Source organism: Pelophylax lessonae (assembly GCF_965119305.1).
Source record: "Pelophylax lessonae genome assembly, chromosome: 4".
Taxonomy (NCBI): Eukaryota; Metazoa; Chordata; class Amphibia; order Anura; family Ranidae; genus Pelophylax; species Pelophylax lessonae.
In genome coordinates, this window is record NC_138771.1 from 495973801 (window position 1) to 495993633 (window position 19833).

General features: G+C 46.3%; 1 protein-coding gene across 7 annotated transcripts in view; it reads right to left on the minus strand.

The window, feature by feature from the left end:
• CACNA1C (calcium voltage-gated channel subunit alpha1 C) overlaps window positions 1-14728 on the minus strand; it is an 800624-nt gene extending 785896 nt beyond the window's left edge. For all 7 annotated transcript variants that reach the window (XM_082255705.1, XM_082255709.1, XM_082255707.1 and 4 more), the window contains exon 1: window positions 14449-14728. In XM_082255705.1, coding sequence (XP_082111831.1) covers window positions 14449-14497 — 49 coding nt within the window. In that variant the 5' untranslated portion in view covers window positions 14498-14728. The remainder of the gene's footprint in view (window positions 1-14448) is intronic.
• Between the last annotated feature and the right edge of the window lie 5105 nt (window positions 14729-19833).

A 19833-nucleotide genomic window follows, 5' to 3' on the forward strand; every position in this document is an offset into this window, starting at 1 on the left:
TGTTTAGACACATATGCATGTAAACGACACCAATGCACTCCTCCTGTTTTCTCCTGTCCGTGTTTTCATGCAAGATTCACACAACATGCACCCATGGTTTACACAATACATTCTGATCAGTATAATGGTAAATCATGCATGAAAGCTGCGTGAAAACATTTATAAATATACGTCCAAGTGTAAGGCTTGGTTCACACCTATGCGTGTGGCGATTCCTACGCCCGCAACCACCCGCAGTGAAAATGCGCTGCTGTGAGAAAACGCATGGGGCTGCCATTCATTCTGAATGGCAACCCCATGCCTGTAAAAACACAGCGTGTTTGTGGGTGCGGAAACCGCAGGAAAATCGCATGGTCAAAATGACCATGGGATTTCCCTGTGTTCCACGTTTTGAAAAAGATGCATGCACCTTTTCCTGCTGCAAATGCAGGCATGGTAACCCAGTCAAATGAATAGACAAACGCAGGCCACAAAAATGCAAAGGTGTGAACCTAGGCCAGGGATATGAAAACTGTGTCCCTCCAGCTGTTGCAAAACTACAAGTCCCATCATGCCTCTGCCTCTGGGTGTCACGCTTGTGTCTGTCAGTTTTGCTATGCCTCATGGGACTTGTAGTTATGCAACATCTGGAGGGCCACAGTTTGCATATCCCTGACCTAGGCTTAGGGTTGGGTGTTAATGGGAGATTAAAGCGTTTGTTACCCCATTATTTCATATTCCTGCTATGTGGCTGCTGTACCATGTACTTGTATGAAAAAGTCTCCAGTGCTTTTTGTATGCTTCCTTTGTGGGAAAAAGCTGGTGTTCCTGCCAGTCCCTCTGCTTTCCTATTAAAAACTGACCACACTAAACAGGAGAGCACACTGTAGTCAGCTCTCTAGCTATGCTGGGAACTGTGGTTGTGTGTTGAGTTATTTTGAGGGAACAGCAAATTTACAGTTATACAAGCTGTACACTCACTACTTTACGTTGTAGCAAAGTGTCATTTCTTCAGTGTTGTCACATGAAAAGATATAATAACATATTTATAAAAATGTAAGAGTGAACTCAATTTTGTGAGATACTGTTACTTACCTCTTCTGTGCAGTTGGTTTTGCACAATGCAGCCTGGATCCTCCTCTTCTCGGGTCCCTCATTGCTGCTCCTGGCCCCTCCCTCCTGTCAAGTGCCCCCACAGCAAACAGCTTGCTATGGGGGCACCCCAGCCAAGCTGCAGCTCCGTGTCCACCCTCTCTTTCTCCTGATTGGCTGATTGACTTTGATTGACAGCCGCATGAGCCAATGGCACTGCGGCTGTGTCTCAGCCAATCGGGAGGGAGAGTCCCGGACAGCCAAAGGACTCATGGACATAGCTGGACAGAGATGGGGATCAGGTAAATACTATGGGGGTGGGGAAGCTGCTGCACACAGAAGGCTTTTTATCTTAATGCGTAGAATGCATTAAGATAAAAAACCTTATGCCTTTACAACTCCTTTAATGAGTTGTTTTATAAGGTGATCGTTTACAACCACTTGCCGACTGCTCACAGTAATATTACTGCGGCAGTGCGGCTTCCCTTGGTCCAGCCACGTAGACCTATGTCACTGGATTGCAAGTGATTCTGGCGGGCCAGCTGCGGGAGGAGCAGCTCCGATTGCCGCTGCCCTCCCCCGATCCTCAGGGACACGAAGAGAAGACCTGCCTCCTTATGTAAACAAAGCAGGCGGATCTTCTTAGTGACAGACAGGAAGAGAGCAGCAGATTCAGCATAGCTGAACCTGCAATCTCTGTTTCTGTCACAGAAACCCCCCCCCCACACACACACACACGTCAGTAAGCATAAGGCTCACATTTGACCCATTGATCACCCATAGGGTTAACCCCTTCCCTGCCAGTGTCACTATTACAGTAACAGTGCATATTTTTAGCACTGATTACTGTAGTAATGTCACTGGTCCCCCCAAAAGTGTCAAAAATGTCAGAAATCGCAGATCGCCGCCATTACTAGTAAAAAAATAGAACAATAAAAATTACATAAATCTTTCCCGTAGTTAGTAGATACAATAACTTTTGCGCAAAGCAATCAAAATAAGCTTATTGCGTTTTTTTTTACCAAAAATATATAGCAGTAAACAAATTGGCCTAAAATGTTAAAAAATTTTGATTTTATATATTTTTTTTGGGAATGTCATATAGCAGAATGTGAAAAAATATTGTTTTTCAAAGTAGTCGCTTTTTTTTTGTTTATAGCGGAAAAACTGAAAATCGCGCAGGTAATCAAATACCACCAAAAGAAAGCTCTATTTGTGGGAAAAAAAGGACGTAAATTTTGTTTGGGTACAGCGTTGCACGACCGTGCAATTGTCCGTTAAAGTAACGCAGAATCGCAAAATAGGGCCTGGTCATAAAGGGGGCAAATCCTTCCGGGCTAAAGTGGTTAAGCATCATGGGTTAGTTTGAGGGTTGAAGTCTCACTTTCAGGTAAGAGGAAAGCTCAGTGTAAGGGTCAGCCTAAGGTAGCCCATAGACATAGATGATTCATTTTTTTTTTTGCTTTATTTGCCGACTAAAGCAGAAATTTTCCAATAGGACCGTTGTACAGATGTCGAATTGGTAGATCGACTTCTGTACACCCACCTTGTCTATACATGGATTGACATTTGTCCAGGCCCTGTTGAATTGCTGAATTTCTATTCATGTATGGCTGGTTTAGGTGTTAAGTAAAGTTTTGGAATCAGAACACTTCTTTTTTTAATTTTCGTTTTCCTTTACTGAGAACTGGCTGTAAAAGGGGAGATTAGCCCTGCCAACTCCTAAGCATCAATCAATAGAAAGTAACTTCTGTTGCCCATATCCCTGGATCTGCTGATATCTTAACACATGGCTTTCATTGAAGATCTCTAAGATTAATTGGCTAGATTTGTGACAGGTACACTTTAAACAGGATGTACAGAATTCCTTGTTACAGATGTAAAAAGGCAACAAACACACAACAAATATTTTTTTAAGCATATCTGTGATGGTGGCATTCATTTTCTTTTTCATCTGGTGATTTTGTGGGTAACTAATTTCCTGTCCCAGGAAGACAACACTCACTCACCACACAGTAACTATGGAGAAGGGGGGTTGTCACCCTTGGACAGGACTACAGAAATCTTCCCCTTCCCTCCATAGCATGGGGGGGGGGGGCGTTCTTTGAGTCACATAGATAGCTGGGAAGAAATGTAATTGATAAGATTGCAACACAGGTAGAGAGCACAGGAAGTTTTCGGCTCACAAAATATCTCTCAGATCAACAGGTATTTTCTTGCAATTACAGAGCAGATAACACAAAACACTCAAAGGTATATTTAATCAAATGGGGGCAAGTAGGAGAAGTTCATTTTTAAAGCGGAGTTCCCCCCCCCCCTCCAAAAATTAAAAGTCAGCAGCTACACATACTGTAGCTGCTGAATTTTAATATTAGGGACACTTACCTGTTCTGGAATCCAGTGATGTCAGTACCCCAGCCAATGTTTCCATCGGCTGTCGTGTGCTGCCACCACTATTTCCGGTAAGGGAACCCGGCAGTGAAGCTGCATTGTGGCCTCACAGCCATTTCCCACTCTTTTACTGGCAGGGGAAGGAGGAGGGAGGAGAGGCCGAACTGGTGACGGCGAGGTCTGAACGAAGTGGGGACAGGGTACCTGTCAAAAGTAGGTATACGCTCCCCCCGAAAGGTGTCAAATGTGGCACCGGAGGGGGGGTGGAATCAGATAAGCGTAAGTTCCACTTTTGGGTGGAACTCCGCTTTAAGCCGGGTGCACATGGGCCGAAAACAATTGGTACGTCAGGAACCAGCCAACTTTTAGCTCATATATACAGCTCCCCATCTGACAGATGCCGGTCTCATAACCATCTTCTGTCGAATGAGCATGCTGGTAAATCACTGTAATCTGGTGAGGGGCTGTCGTCCTGTCAGAACACAATAGCTCAGCAGGGAAGGTCACCGCAACAACATCAGATGTGTTAGTACAGAGATCTGTACGTTTTTTTTCTGTTCATCCCGCTGGGTTAAACAAAGAAAAAAAACTGACCGTGTGTACCTTAAATTAGGGTTTACATTTCCTTTGAGAGCCTATTTACTTCTTTGTGGTGCATTAACTGCGTTATGTCACACATTAATACCGGAGAAAGCCCATTCAAAATGAATGGCATCACAACGCTTGTTATGTACATTACTGCAAAGTTAGTGTGTAATTGGGCTCAAAGGGTTTCATAGGAATCCCCTATGAATCATAATCTAATGAAGTGAACACTTTTCAGGCACTAAGACATAGTTAGAGAACACCTTGAAAAATGCTAAAAGTGCAAGTGGACAAAAAAGGAGGAAACCCAGACAAACATGGTGAGCAGGTACATACTGTACACGCTCCATGCAGACAGAGGTAAGTTCTTACGTTTCTAGAAAACTGGGATTGTGATATTTCAAATGGGTTTCCAAGCTGTAGTACATCTCCTTGTCGTTGCGGCTCTACTTACACCTAACTTACGCCTGCTTGTTCACAGCTTTTGCGCAATCCTGGCTATACATTTTTCGGTTACGTCATCCTAAACCTGCTATATTAATGACATCAGTTACCAAGGTGATCCTCTCTCACTTCAATCAGAAAGAAAGTTTCAGCACTCTGTTTTTCTACTCTTTACGGAAAATGGCATCTGCCTGCTAGATCAATCTGGGTTTCAAATGGCTGATAAAAAAAAAAAGATATATATATATATATATATATATATATATATATACATACAGTGCTTTGCGAAAGTATTTGGCCCCCTTGCACTTTTTGACCTTTTCCCACATTTCAGGCTTCAAACATAAAGATATAGAACTGTCGTGGATCATTGTCTTGTTGGAAGACAAATCTCCGTCCCAGTCTCAGGTCTTTTGCAGACTCCATCAGGTTTTCTTCCAGAATGGTCCTGTATTTGGCTCCATCCATCTTCCAATCAATTTTAACCATCTTCCCTGTCCCTGCTGAAGAAAAGCAGGCCCAAACCATGATGCTGCCACCACCATGTTTGACAGTGGGGATGGTGTGTTCAGGGTGATGAGCTGTGTTGCTTTTACGCCAAACATAAGGTTTTGCATTGTTGCCAAAAAGTTTGATTTTGGTTTCATCTGACCAGAGCACCTTCTTCCACATGTTTGGTGTGTCTCCCAGGTAACTTGTAGCAAACTTTAAACGACACTTTTTATGGATATCTTTAAGAAATGGCTTTCTTCTTGCCACTCTTCCATAAAGGCCAGATTTGTGCAGTATACGACTGATTGTTGTCCTATGGACAGAGTCTCCCACCTCAGCTGTAGATCTCTGCAGTTCATCCAGAGTGATCATGGGCCTCTTGGCTGCATCTCTGATCAGTCTTCTCCTTGTATGAGCTGAAAGTTTAGAGGGACGGCCAGGTCTTCGTAGATTTGCAGTGGTCTGATATTCCTTCCATTTCAATATTATCGCTTGCACAGTGCTCCTTGGGATGTTTAAAGCTTGGGAAATCTTTTTGTATCCAAATCCGGCTTTAAACTTCTCCACAACAGTATCTCGGACCTGCCTGGTGTGTTCCTTGTTCTTTGTGATGCTTTCTGCGCTTTAAAAGGACCTCTGAGACTATCACAGTGCAGGTGCATTTATACAGAGACTTGATTACACACAAGTGGATTCTATTTATCATCATTAGTCATTTAGGTCAACATTGGATCATTCAGAGATCCTCACTGAACTTCTGGAGAGAGTTTGCTGCACTGAAAGTAAAGGGGCTGAATAATTTTGCACGCCCAATTTTTCAGTTTTTTATTTGTTAACAAAGTTTGAAATATCCAATAAATTTCAATCCATTTCATGATTGTGTTCCACTTGTTGTTGATTCTTCACAAAAAATTACAGTTTTATATCTTTATGTTTGAAGCCTGAAATGTGGCAAAAGGTCGCAAAGTTCAAGGGGGGCGAATACTTTCGCAAGGCACTGTATGTATACACACACACACCCCACACAAAGTAGAACCATACAGACACAGGTTAGAATGAACGCACAGATCGATAAATTGATAATTACGTGAAATTCTCCTGATTTTAAATCTGAACTCCAACCTTCCCTTCAGTCCTGCACAGTTATAAATGCTTCTCTCCTGTACTGATATTGCTTACTAGAGATGGGATCAGGCGTGTTCGTATCGTACCCCCCAGGAAGCCGTCACTGCACACCGCCAATCATAGGCAGTGAGGCATTTCCCAGCCCGCAGCTGCACATACGCACGCTGCCTATGATTATTGCTTACTCTGATTTCACTGCACACTGTGATCTTCTCACAATGTGCATTAGAAGCTCGCCTCATTTTCTGACTGGGGGACATCCAGCATCATCCAGTCCTTTCCTCCCAAGCCTGACTGTCCCTGGCCCACCCCTTTCATTCATTGGAATTCAGTTCTTTCAATCACAGAGGCTCAGAATCTCATGTGGGCATTACCAAGGGTGGTCTGCATGCAAATGTAGCCTATCTAGGTATGCCCACTCTTCCACACTAATGGGCCATACACACTATACAATTGTCTATAGATTTTTTCCTTAAGATTTACCAAAACCGTATAATATGAGGTCAAACCTAAACACTTTAGGGGTTACTTTCATACGAAAATTCTCGTACAACAGAATTCAACTTCAGAAGTGATGTCATGTGTTGAATTGTTTTGTATGTGTTCTTTCGTTTCTGAGCATGCGTAGTCTTGCTTTTACGATTTTTTTTTCGGACGAAAACTGTACTAATTAAATGAAAATCAGACGTTGTGTTGACGTACGATAAAAATTTTATAGCCTGCACATCTAGTTTTTGTCGTCCGAAAATCCGTAATCGGCTGTCGAAGGCACTATACTAACAATCCGAAAATCGGCAGATCAATGGTCGGACTAAATTTTCCTTCCAATTTTCGTATCGTGTGTACGGGTCTTTACACACCACTGCATTTTGATTAGGGCTGTTGAAAATAATTGTTGCATCGATGCATCGCGATGCGGCCACCCGCGATTCTGCATCGATGCGGACCCCCCCGAAAAATCGATTTCTGGCTCCTCCCCCTCCCTCCCTCTTCTGTCTCCTCCCCCTCCCTCCCTCTTCTGTCATTGCTGGATAAGACGCATGTAGGCGTCCACTTCCCGCCTAGCTCTCCTGCGCAACAGCCTTGCTTACTTCCGTTAATTGTGATGCATTGCGGAATCGAATCGTGACCCTAATAATCCTATTCAAATCGAATCGTGAGGTAAGTGAAGATGCGCAGCCCTAATTTTGATATTTGCATAACTCCTCCCAAGAGTCAGCCCACTGCTTACATCAGGACTGAGGGCTCTTGAGAGATGTACTGAAGCTACTGGGAGGTAAGGCTGGAGAGGAAAGGGCATGATGATGCTGGATGTCCTCCAGCCAGGAAATGAGGCAGGTTCTTCTTGACTTGCTGCAGCTTTTTATGAACATCGCAAGAAGCTTACAGTGGTGTCCGTTTATGATGATGTCCCTATTATGATGTTCTTAATGATCACAGCTCATCTCGGATAATTTTTGGTTTATGAAACAGAGATGACCAGGAGAGAACATGTTCTGATCATCTCCACACATGGAGAATCTGTCATTGACAGACACAGAAACGGCCAGTTTATGAAGCTGCAATGTCTGCACTTCACTGGCGATCTGTGCCAGAATTCACACTCCCAGATTTACCAGCCCAGAGGTGGAGAATCGGGGAGAGCAGACAGAATCCCCGAAGGGGGACTAATTCTTTTATTAACATGATGTGGGGGTCTCCTCTGAGAATACACGTGTATTCAGCGGTGATAATTTACCACCTCTTAATAAATGGCACCAAAGTGTTTCGGTGATTTTCTCATACTGTAATCTTGCTATATCTCACAAGATTACAGGCAGCACATTCATTTTACACAGATCTTGGCCGTTTTCAGAGGAAAAACTTCTCCCTCTGGGAACTGAAGTTCTCCGCTTCATAATCAGGGTGCCAGAGGAGATCATTTTCCTCTGAGAACTACAGAGAAGTGAACTGAAAGAAAACTTCTCAGTTTCATAAACGTACACCAGTGTGCAGTGAAGTCAAAGTGATGAATTTCAGTGCAGGGGAGGAGCCCGTACAATTGTGTAATACTGAAATGAAAGCTATAGTTAAACTTTAAAGCTGGCCATACACATTACAATCATCTACGTTTAGGCTGAATAGCACAAAAATGAAAGTATCTTACAATAAATATGCAAGGGGAGCCTATATATACACTCACCGGCCACTTGATTAGGTACACATGTTCAATTGTTTGGTAACACAAATTTCTAGTCAGCCAATCACATGGCAGAAACTCAAAGCATTTAGGCATCTAGATGTGATGAAGACGACTTGCTGACGTTCAAACTGAGCATCAGAATGGGGAAGAAAGGGGATCCAGGTGACTTTAAACGTGGCGTGGTTGTTGGTGCCAGATGGGCTGGTCTGAGTATTTCAAAAACTGCAGATCTACTGGGATTTTCACACACAATCGGCTATAGGGTTTACAGAGAATGGTCTGAAAAAGAGAAAATATCCAGCGAGCGGCTGTTGTGTGGACGAAAATGACTTGTTGATGTCAGAGGAGAATGGGCAGACTGATCTGAGATGATAGAAATGCAACAGTAACTCAAATAACCACTCGTTACAACCAAGATATACCATCTCTGAGTGCACAATACATGGAACCTTGAAGCTGATAGCTTGAAGCAGGCTACAGCAGCAGCAGCAGAAGGCCATACTGGGTGCCATTCCTGTCAACTAAGAACAGGAAACTGAGGCTATAATTCGCACAGGCTCCCCAAAATTGGACAATAGAAGATAGGAAAAACATTGCCTGGTCTGGTGAGTCTTGATTTCAGCTGCGACATTCAGATAGTAGGGTGAGAATTTGGCATAAACAACATGAAAGTATGGATCCATCCTGCCTTCTATCAACAGTTCAGGCTGGTGGTGGTGTAATGGTGTGGGGGATATTTTCTTGGTACACTTTGGGACCCTTAGTACCAAATGAGCATCATTTGAACGCCACGGCCTTCCTGAGTATTGTTGCTGACCATGTTTATCCCTTTGTGACTACAATATACCCATCTTCTGATGCCTCCTTCCAGCAGGATAATGCACCATGTCACAAAGCTCAAAACATCTCACCACTGGTTATTTGAACATGACAATGAGGTCACTGTACTCCAATGGCCTCCACAGTCACCAGATCTCATCCAATAGAGCACCTTTGGGATGTGGTGGAATGGGAGATTCGCATCATAGATGTGCAGCCGCCAAATCTGCAGCAACTGCGTGATGCTATCATGTCAATATGGACCAAAATCTCTGAGGAATGTTTCCAACACCTTGTTGAATCTATGCCACGAAGAAGAAAGGCAGTTCTGAAGTCAACAGGAGTCCTGGTACCAGCAAGGTGTATCTAATAAAGTGGCCGGTGAGTGTACATGTAGCTTTTGGTAGTATGCTGAACTTAGTAGACTGTACAATTATAACCTGTAGCATGAGACAGATTTCCAAGGATGAATGAAGCCCAGTGGGATTTCTGTCTGGACTCGTGGGATTTTCTACACCTGAAATGCGGCTGAAATTCTGAAACGAGATGTGTCTGGTGAAAAGCCCTTTTCTCATTTTAAAAACCATTCTGCAGACCCTGGACTGCAATGTGAGAAACCTCCCTACCTTGACCTAGCAGGGGTTCAAACCTTTCCGGATGTACACTAGGGGCATATTTATAAAGCAGGGAATTTATCAAATCTTTAGCAGTGCTGAATCCATCACTGTAAATAAAACAGAAGCACCGGGATGTCACATTCACTGCTTTAGAAATATGTCCTTAGATAAGAAAAGAGAGTCTGAGTAGCATTCCATGTAAACTCAGAAGGGGCACACAACCATTTTGAACAATTAATCACAGGTAACCTGAAGGAAGCATTCTAGGAAATGAAAACACCAGGCAGTTTTCCACTACTGACTGCTCTGCAATGGCATGATGGTTTTAACCACTTGCCGACCGCCGCAAGTACATATACTGCGGCGGTCAGCCCCTCACAGGCAAAGTGACGTATGGGTACGTCACTAGCCTGTGAGGCTCTGGGGAGCGAGCGCTCCCCCCGGAGGCACGCTCCCGCTCGGTCACGGACCCCCCCGCGCGTGTGCCCGGCGGACCCGATGTCCGCCGGTCACTCGCGATCGTCCGTTAGAGCGGGAGAAAGGCAGGCAGCTGATGTAAACAAGCCGCCTGTCATTCTCCCCTGTGTAAGAATAGTGATCATACGGTTCTACTATGTAGAACCGTTGATCACTGTTCCTACACCTCAAGCCACAGCCAATCACAGTTAGAAGCACGCCCCTAGGGACACACTTAACCCTCCCTCTCAAATAAAGTTAACCCCTTCACTGCCAGTGTCATTTTACAGTAACAGTGCATATGTATAGCACTGATTACTGTAGTAATTTCACTGGTAACCCCAAAAGTGTCAAAAATGTCAGTCAAGGGTCCGATCTGTCCGCCGCAATGTCGCAGTACCGCAAAAAAAATCGCAGATCGCCGCCATTACGCGTTAAAAAAAAAAAAAAAAAAAAAAAACAACAAAAATGACAAAAATCTTTCCCTTAGTTAGTAAACGCAATAACTTTTGCGCAAACCAATCAAAATACGTTTTTTGCGATTTTCTTTACCAAAAATATGTAGCATAAAACAAACTGGCCTAAAATGTTAAAAAAATTTGACTTTTACATTTTTTTGGGGGGAATTTCATATAAAAAAATTTGAAAAATATTGTTATTTTTGCAAAATTGACGCTCTTTTTTTGTTTATAGCGCATGATCAAAAAATCGCACAGGTGATCAAATACCACCAAAAGAAAGCTCTGTTTGTGGGAAAAAAAGGACGTCAAATTCGTTTAGGTACAGCGTCGCACGACCGCGCAATTGTCCGTTAAAGTCACGCAGTGCAGAATCGCAAAATAGGCCCTGGTCAGGAAGGGGGTAAAATCTTCCGGGGCTTTAGTGGTTAAAAGGCCAGATTTCTGCATAGTTACAGTCTGCAGCCCAACACTGCGATCTAGGTTAATTTTAGGGAAAAAAGGATAAGAGAAGCAGAGTTTATGTCCAAATTTAGCAGCAGTTGTTCACCCTTTTTTTTTATGCGCTGACTGCCCAGAGGTTCTGAAGCAGAATAATCAGATAAAGCTGCACTACAACCCCCCCCCCCCTTCCATCAGAGATCCAATCTCCCCATCATATGACTCACTTGCAGAATTAACACGGGGTCAGCGACCTTAGCAGGAATAGCTACGGACCTTCTACACCTTACCATAGAATTTCTCTTCTACCTAGTGTGCTCTGTGTTTGGGGCCATGGCGGTCCGGCTGTTTCATGCACACAGGCTGCCAACCCAGCATATTTCTAAACCAACAGCTAAGACATAGCAAAAGCAAGAATAAAAAATGACAGATTTTGATTCTGATGAGGCACCCCAAGGGTAAAGTACCTAAAACTTCCAATTTTGAGAGCAGAAATATTTTAAGGGATTTTTTAGAGTGCCAGGAAAAAAAGTTGGGTCATTTTCTAATGCGCACAACCTCAAAAGAAAAATCACAAAAGGCAAATATTTACAGGGCACCCAAAGGCTGAATAATCACTAGCTGATCTTCAACCAAACATGAAATATCTGCATGTTTTGGTTACCTACAGTGATGCCCCCCCCCCCCCCTACAACAGGACAAGTACAAGGAAAAAGCTGGTTCCCTTTTCTACAGCAAAAAGGGAATCGTCCTTATTGGCTTTCAAAATTCCATATTTCTCGCGAACAACGTTTCGGTCTTTGGTTACCCCAGAGTTTGTTTTTTTAACCCCCTTACATAAACCGATCGATGGAATATTATCTCAGTTTTTATCATCGCAGTGATTTTAAAGCCCATGCTGGACTCCAGCGGTGAGAAATCCCCACCATATTTCCCAGTTTCACCGAAATTACGCTATCGCTACAAATAATGATGTCGCCCTTCTGGAATATTTGCAATACTGAGGAGCAAACCGATAATTGGGGGGCCTGAACTGCAAGAGGGTGACACCTTCGTTATAGCCTGGTGGCAGAGAATGATGAGTCTTGCCAAGATATAAAAAAGATGTGAATTAATGGACTCTTTGCGCCCCCTGAAATGCCAACTTTGGACAGCACTGGCTCGTTACATAAACTAGGATAGATGTAGCTAGAAAAGGGTTAATTCCAGGGCCTCCCCACAGCACTGGCCCAGTACATATCGCCAAATCTAGACATCACCCAGGTGTGTCTGGATAGTGTCAGCTATCCCAGCCTGGGGAGGGCTGAGCGCTGAAAGGGGCGGAGCTCCTGATTAAACTCAACAATGCGCCCATGAGGACGAAAACTCTTAAAAGTTTTTCCATCCTCCAACAAACCGAATCACACCGGTTCATCGCTGGAAATTTTCATCATCTGTTTCCACATTAGAAATTGATTGTTTTGGCCACTCTGCCAATTCCTTTTCCGTGGGCTCTTTTGCGTCAGATATTTTCCAGCACGCTGATTCCATTTACTAACATTCCAAAAACAGTAACTGTCTGTTAGTCTTCTAAAGACAGGCAGATGTTGACGCCATTTCACCAAGTCATAATTGCAATCTCATCTATCAATCATTTGCTCATCGAAGCATTCAGCTCACACACTGAGACGTGAAATCTTTATAGTTATTGATTTATTGCTTATCAATTGTCCGTCTCATAAATAGTTAATTTTTATGATTTGTATTATCTTCACCTACAAATCCACTTTCTGCTCTCCTCATAAAAGATTCATAAAAAGCTCACGATTAGCGCCAGTCGCCAAGAGTGAGAACCTATGCAATCATTCTTGGAAACTGACTTTTTTTGCATGTGTATTGCAAAAAAAAAAAAAAGGACGAAAAGGAAGAATAAACCTGAGACACATTAAAATTTGTGAAGCGAAAACAGCACGGTCTAAAAATTTCACAAATAATGCACGGCAGTGAAATTAGAACATCCGCCTCCAATTAAATCTTCCCATCCTAAAAAACAGAAATGCCAGTAGGAGTTGGCCAACAAGTGCGCAGTGACAGCATCATTCTCATTTTCTTACAGAAAAGAAGAATAGTCTGTAGAAGATTTTCCAGCGTGCTGAGCAACAACAACATTGGAAACCCAACCAGATTATCACGTGCGATGCTTAAAATCGCTACATTGTTATGAATGATTGAGATAAAGTATTATTACTCTTCCCTAATAATCACTGAAAAAAATAAACAGCATTTATTTGACTACAATAACCCTGGCAAGCATACCACCCCCCCCCCCCCCCTCCCCCAGCAAACACTGTGAGCCAGCGGCTGCTCTGGGCTTTATGGTAATGCATTAACAAGATGAAGAGAGCAATCTGTTTATTTAATATGATCGGTATTATCCGTCATAATGATAGGCAGCCTTCACGTCCAGGCCTGAGATTGTAAGCCCCGCAGTGCCGGCCGGCCATCCTGGGGACTTGGTGCATGTGGTCCCCAGGCACTGCGAGGTGGGCACGGAGGCGAGTTATTGTTACCAGAGGCAAATAATCAAAAGACCTGGAGGGGAGCAGGTATAAAATATTGTAGTGTACACATAAAGGCGGGCAATATTGAACTACAAGAATTCACAGGTTGAAAAATAAACTGTAAATGCAATTACAGAGAACAACGAAATATACATGGGAAGGTATAAATAGTTTCAGATCTATAAATTTATAGAAAGATATATAAACACATGTTGCGAGTGCCATTCCACATACAGCAAAAATACACAGAAATCATTTGGCAACTGATAAAATACGCGTTGCAAATCACACACACACAGCAAGCGAGGAGGTGACACACTGCAGACAACCTCAACAAACCTTCTCTGCTTGACCAGGCCTGAGCCAGCAGATGTGTGCTCAGGAGATGAGGCCCTCTCGGACAGCGTGCCCTCCAAAAACGCTGATAGGAGAGAGGCTGAGGTAGGAGGAGGGAGGCTAGCTTTAATAAAATGCCCCTCGCCACCCTGAAATAGACTTTTTTGCATGCTACAGCACGTACGTGCCAGCTCTAGACAACAGAGGATGGTGTCAGAGCATCCTGAAGGACCTGTGGATTGCATCGAACATGACAGCTGCCTGAAGGACCCGTGAATCACCATTATGACAGCCACTGCTAGGACCTAAATGACAGGGGCTCATGGGGAGAGAGAGGGGCCCGGAGGGTGCAGGGGAATTACAAGTCCCAGGCAGAAGGTCTGGCTGGGGCTTGTAGTTCCTCATCATCTTGGTGGCCCAAAGGGGGGGGGGGGTGGAGAAGCAGTAAGCATGATGGGGAACAGGGTTAGTGGTGGTCTAAGACCCCTCACCTTGGTGGTCTCCCTCCGGGATGTACATTGTCCGGCTTTCATTGACCATTGAGGAATAGAAGAGAGTCCCAGCTGAATCCCCCGCAGAAGGCCAGATCCAGGTATCTGCGTTCAGGAGACAGGGGGGGCAGGAGAGATGGAGCTGTGTCCAGAGGTAGGTGCCCAATTTACAGGAGGGAGGTAAGTCCAGTAATGGTGGGGTGTTAGGTCCAGTCTGGTGATGGTGGGAGGTAAGTAATATTGGGGTCTCTCCAAGGGACTGGAGGGGGGCTCTCCAACAATGAAGTTAGGGTGTGATTTTGGGTGTCTGGGGGGGGGGGGGCTCTCTATAGATGCAGTGATGAAAATTTGTGGGGATAGGGGTTGCTCTTAAAAATGATTTGGGGTCCAGGAATGGTGTGTAAATGGGGCTAGATGCGTCCAGTGGTTATTAAGGGAAGATAGTTGGCTGGGTGCATTGAGCAGCTAGTGAAGATGGGGGGCTGTGTCCTGTGATGTTGGGGCTATCTGTGGTCACCAGAAACAAATAAAATAGGAGGGAAGTGGTATAGTGGTTTAGGTCCTTACCAGGGAGGGGGGCGGCAGTCTCTGGACACCTGTGATAAGGGGGGGGGGGGGGGGCTACAGGAAATGATAGGGGGTCCAGAGATTGGAGCTCTATGTCCAAGGGGGTTTTCTCCAAAGATAGGGGTCCTCTGTGTCCAGAGATGGGGGTCTTTAAGGATGAAGAGGCTCTGTATCCAGAGATGGGGGGGGGGGGGGGATCTCCAACGATGAGAGCTCTCTTTCACAGATGGTGGTCTCCAATGATCAGGGGTCCTTCTCTCCAGAGATGGGGGTCTCCAAAGATGAGGGGTCTCTGTGCCCAGAGATGGTGTTTCCAATGATGAGGGGTCTCTGTCCAGAGATGAGGATCTCCAGTGATGAGTGTCCCTGTGTCTCCAGCAGTGAAGGTCTCTATGTCCAGGGATGAAAGCTCTTCAGATTTGGGGGTCCTCCGTAATATGTCCTCCCCAGCTGTCTGTCTCTCAGTCTAGATTACCTGATCCCCATGCTGGCCTGGATGCTGCTGGACATGGTCGGTGGGGAAGTCTAGGGCCCCGGGCCCCCCAGCAGTGTAGAGCAGGCTCGGGGGGGAGACATGCTCTGTGTGCTGGCAGCGGCCGCTTCTGCAGAGGGAGAGACAGCTCAGCCCTCAGCCGGCGTCACTCACCCCCCATCCCCCTCCTCCCCCTCCTCCGGCTGCTGCTGCTGCTGCTGGACAGATGTGCTGCTGCTGCCGGGAGACGCTGCGCTCTGCAGGGGCCAAATCACTGCTTCCAGGGGCCACACGTCTTCTTCCAAGGAGAACACAGCGCATGATACACTGTGCTGCATAAGGTCACATTGATGCTTCCAGGGGCCACATTGATCTATACAGGGGCCACAGTGGACACACTGGGATGAGAAGGGGCCACGCACGCTGCTATACACAGGGGCCAGACTGCTACTTCTAAGGGCCACACTGTTCTATTCATGGGTGGGTTTCTGGGAGCCACATTGCTCTATTGTATACAAGGGTCAAACACTGCACCTTTCAGGGGCCACAGTGCTCTTTACAAGGATCAGAGAAGTTCAAGTGCCACACTGCTGTGTACAGGGGCCACACTGTGCTGTTCAGGGGCCACACTGCGCTGTTCAGGGGCCACACTGCGCTGTTCAGAGGCCACACTGCGCTGTTCAGGGGCCACACTGCGCTGTACAAGGGCCACACTGCGCTGTACAATGGCCACACTGCTGTGTACAGGGGCCACACTGTGCTGTTCAGGGGCCACACTGCGCTGTTCAGGGGCCACACTGCGCTGTTCAGAGGCCACACTGCGCTGTTCAGGGGCCACACTGCGCTGTACAAGGGCCACACTGCGCTGTACAATGGCCACACTGCTGTGTACAGGGGCCACACTGTGCTGTTCAGGGGCCACACTGCGCTGTTCAGGGGCCACACTGGGCTGTTCAGGGGCCACACTGCGCTGTACAAGGGCCACACTGCGCTGTACAATGGCCACACTGCTGTGTACAGGGGCCACACTGTGCTGTTCAGGGGCCACACTGCGCTGTTCAGGGGCCACACTGGGCTGTACAAGGGCCACACTGCGCTGTACAATGGCCACACTGCTGTGTACAGGGGCCACACTGTGCTGTTCAGGGGCCACACTGCGCTGAACAAGGGCCACACTGCTGTGTACAGGGGCCACACTGCACTGTACAGGGGCCACACTGCTGTGTACAGGGGCCACACTGCTATGTACAGGGGCCGTATTGTGCTGTTCAGGGGCCACACTGCGCTGTACAAGGGCCACACTGCACTGAACAGGGACCACACTGCACTGTACAAGGGTCAAACATTGCACCTTGCCGAGGTCTCAGGTCGTCGCACTGTTCTATAAAGGGCCTGTGGTCAGAGACTGGAGACAAACTACAGGAGATGGTCAGAGACTGCAGACAAACTACAGGAGATGGTTAGAAACTTCAGACATACTACAGGAGATGGTCAGAGCCTGCAGATATGCTATAGGAGATGGTCAGAGACTGCAGACATACTACAGGAGATGGTCAGAGACTGCAGACATACTGCAGGAGATGGTCAGAGACTTCAGACATCCTACAAGAGATGGTCAGAGACTGGAGACATACTACAGGAGATGGTCAGAGACTGGAGACATACTACAGGAGATGGTCAGAGACAGCAGACATACTACAGGAGATGGTCAGAGACTGCAGACATACTACAGGAGATGGTCAGTAACTACAGACATACTACAGGAGATGGTCAGAGACTGCAGGCATACTACAGGAGATGGTCAGAGATTGCAGACATCCTACAGGAGATGGTCAGAGACTGCAGACATATTACAGGAGATGGTCAGAGACTGCAGACATACTACAGGAGATGGTCAGAGACTGCAGACATGCTATAGGAGCTCTTGCAGACATACTTCAAGATAAAATCATAGCCTGCAGATTACATAATACTAGTAGATATCACTGCTACTACAGCACCTTTCAATTCAATGCTTTTCCTCCCCACAGCTCTCTTAAAATTGACTTGTGCCACATTTGATATTTCTTTTAGTGAGGTCCATTGTAAAAGATCAGAGGGAAAAAAAAAAAAGTGTCGGACAGCGCAGAAAAATGTAAGAAAAGTGTGATAGAAATAAGCTATATCGTAAACTGCTATGAGACAGTCACAGGGGTAGGCAACCGGTGGAAATCTACCTGAACAACATGGGAGAAATCAAACATCACCGGGCACAGTGTCGCCTCCTCACACCTGATTTAAACCTCTAAATACCATACTACTGTGTCTCAATCGTGTGCATTGCACGGCAATCATGGGTTTAAATCAGGTGGTTAGGAGGCAGCATATCACCTCCTCACCACCTGTCAAACACACTCGGATCGCTTTTCAGAGTAGCAGCAGTGCCTGCTGCACTTGTGAATGAGCCCTATAGTTACATTCTACAGTGGCACCTTTAGGGTTCCTTCACATGTACAATTGGGGGGGGGGGGATAATAAAACCCTGAGTTTACCTCCCCCAATCCCTACCCTCTTTAGCTGCTGTGGCAGCAGCCAAAGGTGTACACATACCGCAGCAGGAATTAAACCCTCTATTGCTTTTGGTGGTAGCTACCGCCTTCCAATCGCAACCCATTTGAGTAAATGGGGTCACTCTGTAAGTGGCCCGCAGCTACATGCTTCTGTGGTGTCCAAAGGGTTAAAGCAGGTGATGAGAAAGCGACACAACAATGCCTGCTTTAACCCATTGTTTGCTGTACTGTACAAGGTTGCAGGGCACTGGCAAGAGCAGCCTCATTCATTTGAATGGGTCATGCTTAGCAGGTGCTACATCCACCAACCATGACTGGGTGTATAACTCTTGCTGCGACTATGACATGTGTACACCCCTGGCCACTGCAGCTAAAGGGGGTGCAATTCAGGGCGGGGTGGTAAAATCACGTCCACTATGGGGTTTTACGACCCCCCCCAAAATTCAAATGTAAATGAACCCTTACTGTTCTGAGCCCACTATAAGGCTGCTTTCACACTGACGTGCTACCGTTTGCCTGCACTGCGGGTGCAGCGCAGTGCATTTGCAACTTTCCAGGGGTTTGCTGCACTTTGCCATAGACATTATAATATATCCTGTAGGTGTGGTGTAGTTTCTGAAAGCGCACCAAAACTTCTGAGGTCAGAAAGTGTATGAAACCCACAGGATATAAAAAGTCTATGGCTAAGCGCAGCAAACCCACAGGAAAGCCGCTGATGCACTGCACCCGCGGAGCAGGTAAACCTCAATGCATCAGTGTGAAAGCAGCCATATACTATTATGCCCAGTGTATTGCTTCACACTGACCTGAGGATCTCTTCTTTCCTTATGCTGGCACCACTCTGGGGACCGCTAGCTGGGATAAGAGATGAAGTGCAGTTGGTATTACTCTGCATGGGACAGGAGCCAGCACTACAGAGGAGGCATCGGCTTGCATTGCACTCTGTTTTATGCTCTGGCAGACATCCCAAGTCTCCCACGAGGTGCGGGAGTCTGCCGCATGCAGCTCCCTGACACCCGCAAGTGCCGCGCGATATCCCAGCTGCTGCTGAGTCTGTATCTGTCAGCTGAGCTGTCAGAACGGAGCCGATGTTTCCTGTATAGTTCCGGCTCCATCCTGACAGTCTGAGTGTGTCACAGGCGGAGTGATATCAAATGCACTCCGCCTCTGAGGAGACTGACCAATACAGGAAGCATCGTCTCTATCTTCCTACAGGGTGGCGGGGCTCCTGAGTCCTCACACTCACTCCGTTGAATTTGATGTCATCATGTGTCTCTAGCCAGCATTTTCCGCCAGCAGTACCCACAGCAGTACCAGCCTGAGCCAGCAGTACCCACAGCAGTACCAGCCAGCAGTATCCACAGCAGTACCAGCCTCAGTCAGCAGTACCCACAGCAGTACCAGACAGCAGTACCAGCCTGAGCCAGCAGTACCCACAGCAGTACCAGCCAGCAGTACCCACACCAGTACCAGCCAGCAGTACGCACAGCAGTACTAGCCAGCAGTACCAGCCAGCATTACCCACCAGCAGTACCCACAGCAGTTCCAGCAAGTAGTACCAGCCTGAGACAGCAATACCCACAGCAGTACCATCCAGCTGCACCCACAGCAGTACCAGCCAGCAATACCAGCCTGAGCCAGCAGTACCCACAGCAGTACAAGCCAGCAGTTCCAACCTGAGCCAGCAGTACCCACAGCAGTGCCAGCCAGAAGTACCAGCCTGAGCCAGCAGTACCAGCCAGCAGTACCCACAGCAGTACCAGCCTGAGCCAGCAGTACCCACAATAGTACCAGCCA